Genomic DNA, 3,008 nt, shown 5'->3' on the forward strand with positions numbered 1-3,008 from the left:
GACAAGGCATGCCAACATCAATTTGCATTTGCTCTTTATTCAGCCATATTGGCAGCCAAATACCATCAAATCTTCTCCTTCCATAATGGGGTTAGTGTAAAAAAAGTGCATCACATTGGAACTTCCAAGCAGCTGTTAAATTAAGTTCCTTCTGTGGGAATTACAGAACAACCTTAAAAAAAAGAGAAAATCCCTCTGAGAACTAATGAATGAAAGTCTAATGGCAAACAATTATATAAAAGCAACAATTCCTTCTGCAACAAAGCATTAGTCAACTGACTCTGACAGGGTAAGTGCATTATGATTTACATGTTTACATGCAATATGATTTTTTTAAACTGCATGAAGATTTATTATTGTGTGTTTTTTTAATTAATAGATTTTCAATATTTCACAAAACATTGTGCTTAGGCTCTCTAAATACCATTACTCTCTTTTTAAATCAAAAGCCATTACTTTATTTTTCTAATTGTCTCTTCTACTTCAGAAATTCTTCTACAAGGTGATAGATAATGTTTGCAATGATATTGAACTGCTGGTTAAAAGAAAGATTCAAGGGGTGTCTCGGTGGCGCAGCCTGTAGAGCACTGACCGCATGCTCATTGCGAGCCGAATCCGACCGTCCGACATTTGTTGCATGTCTTCCCCTCTCTCTCGCTCCAATTCTTCCTGTCTCTCTATACTATATACTGTCCAATAAAGCTGAAAAAGGCCTAAAAAATATCTTAAAAAAAAAAAAGAAAGATTCAAAACAGTTATTTTTTTATTTTTTTTATCTACTTTATGATATGTCTTGGTTAGCACATTCAAATTTAATTTACTGTGTGAATTAAGATGTTTGTTTTTACATTTGATTTGTTTTTATTGTTTTTATTTCATAAGGTTCCTTCAAGTGCTTCCAATTTCTCACTGCCCCACTAAATGATGCAAAATCTGACAGAGTATCCAGGAAACTCAACATTCAACATGGTCCAAATAACAGCAATGAAAATATGTCTTCTCATCCCACTTTTTTGCATCTTCCTCTACTTCATTGTCCTGATGCTGCACACCCTGGCATCACACAGGCAGTTCTGGGAGAACCCACGCTACATCCTTTTTGGCTACATGCTGATCAATGATGCCCTGCTGGTGGTGTGCTCCGTCCTGCTTTATGTTTTCTTCAAGGCCCAGTTACACCTTTCCATCATCCTCTGCATGTCCATGATCTTCGTCTCCACCGCCACCTTCCTCAACACTCCGTTTATTCTGGCAACCATGTCACTTGAGCGCTACGTTGCCATATTCTACCCCCTACACCGGCCCGCTGCCTGGCGTGCAGACTGCATTTGGGCCGCCATCCTGCCCACACTGCTGATCAGCCTGGCGATCCCCACCATCGAGCTGTGCCTGGGGAGGCAGTACCCTGGCTCCAGTGCCTTCACCACCATGGTGCTCTGCAGGAGCAAAGACCTCCACAACTCGCCTCTCATGACACTGGTCAAGGTCTCCCTGTACGGGATGTTCTTTGTGGCGACGGCCCTCACCATCCTCTTCACTTATGGTCGCATCCTGCAGAAGGCGCGGACGATGCGTCGGGACGAGGCGGTGGGCAAGGCCCTGTACACGGTGCTGCTGCACGGGCTGCAGCTCTTGCTCTGCATCATGACCTTCACGCAACCTGTCACAGAACAACTCATCGTAGTGCACTCACGGTGGCTCGAGGAGCAGATTCCCTTCTTAAACTATTTATTTTTCGCCCTGCTACCCCGCTTCCTCAGCCCCCTCATTTACGGGGTGCGGGATGAGAGTCTCAGGGCCCATTTGAAGACGGCCATCCTGTGCTGCTCTCCGAACATTACACCTCAGCAAATGGGTAAACCTCCAAGATCAGTGAAGGCAGGATAAATTTTACTTCCTGAAGGCCCCCAACAGAGTTTGTTTGATTTTAGACGACATCTATCTTTGCAGGAATTGGTCAATATTCTGTTTGAATCTTGATTTAATACTGGTGAACAGGAAAAGAAGAATATATGATAAATGTCTGCATTGTTGCTTATGTCCATATTAAACTGCAAACATTTTTAGCAAAGACATTTTTGCATTTATATTTTCTTTTCAAAATGTTTATCATGATCCTATTAATGTACATACAGGCATAAACTGTACACTCAGTTAGCACTTAATTAAGTATTAGACTTATTTTTTAGAGCTGCTGCTGCCCCACGGTTGGCTGATCAAATATTTGCATTAACAAGCAGGTGTACAGATCTACCTAATAGTGGTCACAGAGTATACATTGTAAATAACTACGATTTCATTTCAAATGTTAAGCAGGAGAATAAAAACGGACTTCTGTACGTAGGCCAGTGATTGCATTTCTTTTTTTCTTTTCTTTTTGGGGGGGGGGGGGGGGGGATTGTTCATTGTTACCACTAAAGTCACTGCATTTGTTTTATTCATTAAACCCTATTCCACATCAGTGATTCTGTAGCATTATTGTCCAAGACAAAAAAGCTTTGGGGATCATATTTTCTCCTTGATTGTGCTTTTACGCAAAAACACCGAAAATGGCTTGTAAATGTCAAGGAAAATATATAGTACTTAGAAGATAAAAATGTATCAATAACCTAAATTACAGTAATGAATAATAAAAAAGTAAAATGAATTCTGCATTTTTGCAGAAAGTCTGTTTTTTTTCTCATCTTTTGCAAAACACTACACAGCCTCTATTCCTCTTCTAATTAATCTGCATAAGAGGAGGTGACATGGCACATGAGCAGTGCTATGATATCACTGCATGAATCCTAAAGATCCAATAAAGAGACAACACTAGAGACACAATTTATTTTCTTAGTAGTTCTGCCTGAGACAACCATAATCACTGACATCTAATGAGGTAGACCTGGAACTAAATACCTTGCTTAGTGTGTGCTCTAAGATTCATGCTGGGAAATCCAGGATATTCTTACTCGTGGGTCTGCCCTCTTAAGTACTAGACAATGAATTCCTCTGTTAATGTATAGTTA

At 40.5% G+C, this 3,008-nt stretch overlaps 1 protein-coding gene across 1 annotated transcript; it reads left to right on the forward strand.

Annotated features, from left to right (window-relative positions):
* Positions 1-924: 924 nt before the first annotated feature.
* Positions 925-1,887, forward strand: LOC133107341 (odorant receptor 131-2-like). Its single transcript, XM_061216330.1, has one exon. It carries the CDS (start codon positions 925-927, stop codon positions 1,885-1,887), a length of 963 nt encoding a protein of 320 aa, XP_061072314.1.
* The last annotated feature ends 1,121 nt before the right edge of the window (positions 1,888-3,008 follow it).

Source organism: Conger conger, chromosome 13, assembly GCF_963514075.1.
Source record: "Conger conger chromosome 13, fConCon1.1, whole genome shotgun sequence".
NCBI classification, from domain to species: Eukaryota; Metazoa; Chordata; class Actinopteri; order Anguilliformes; family Congridae; genus Conger; species Conger conger.

Excerpts from the sequence above, each read along its gene's own strand:
- LOC133107341 (XM_061216330.1), top strand. The coding sequence starts at position 925 with ATGCAAAATCTGACAGAGTATCCAGGAAACTCAACATTCAACATGGTC.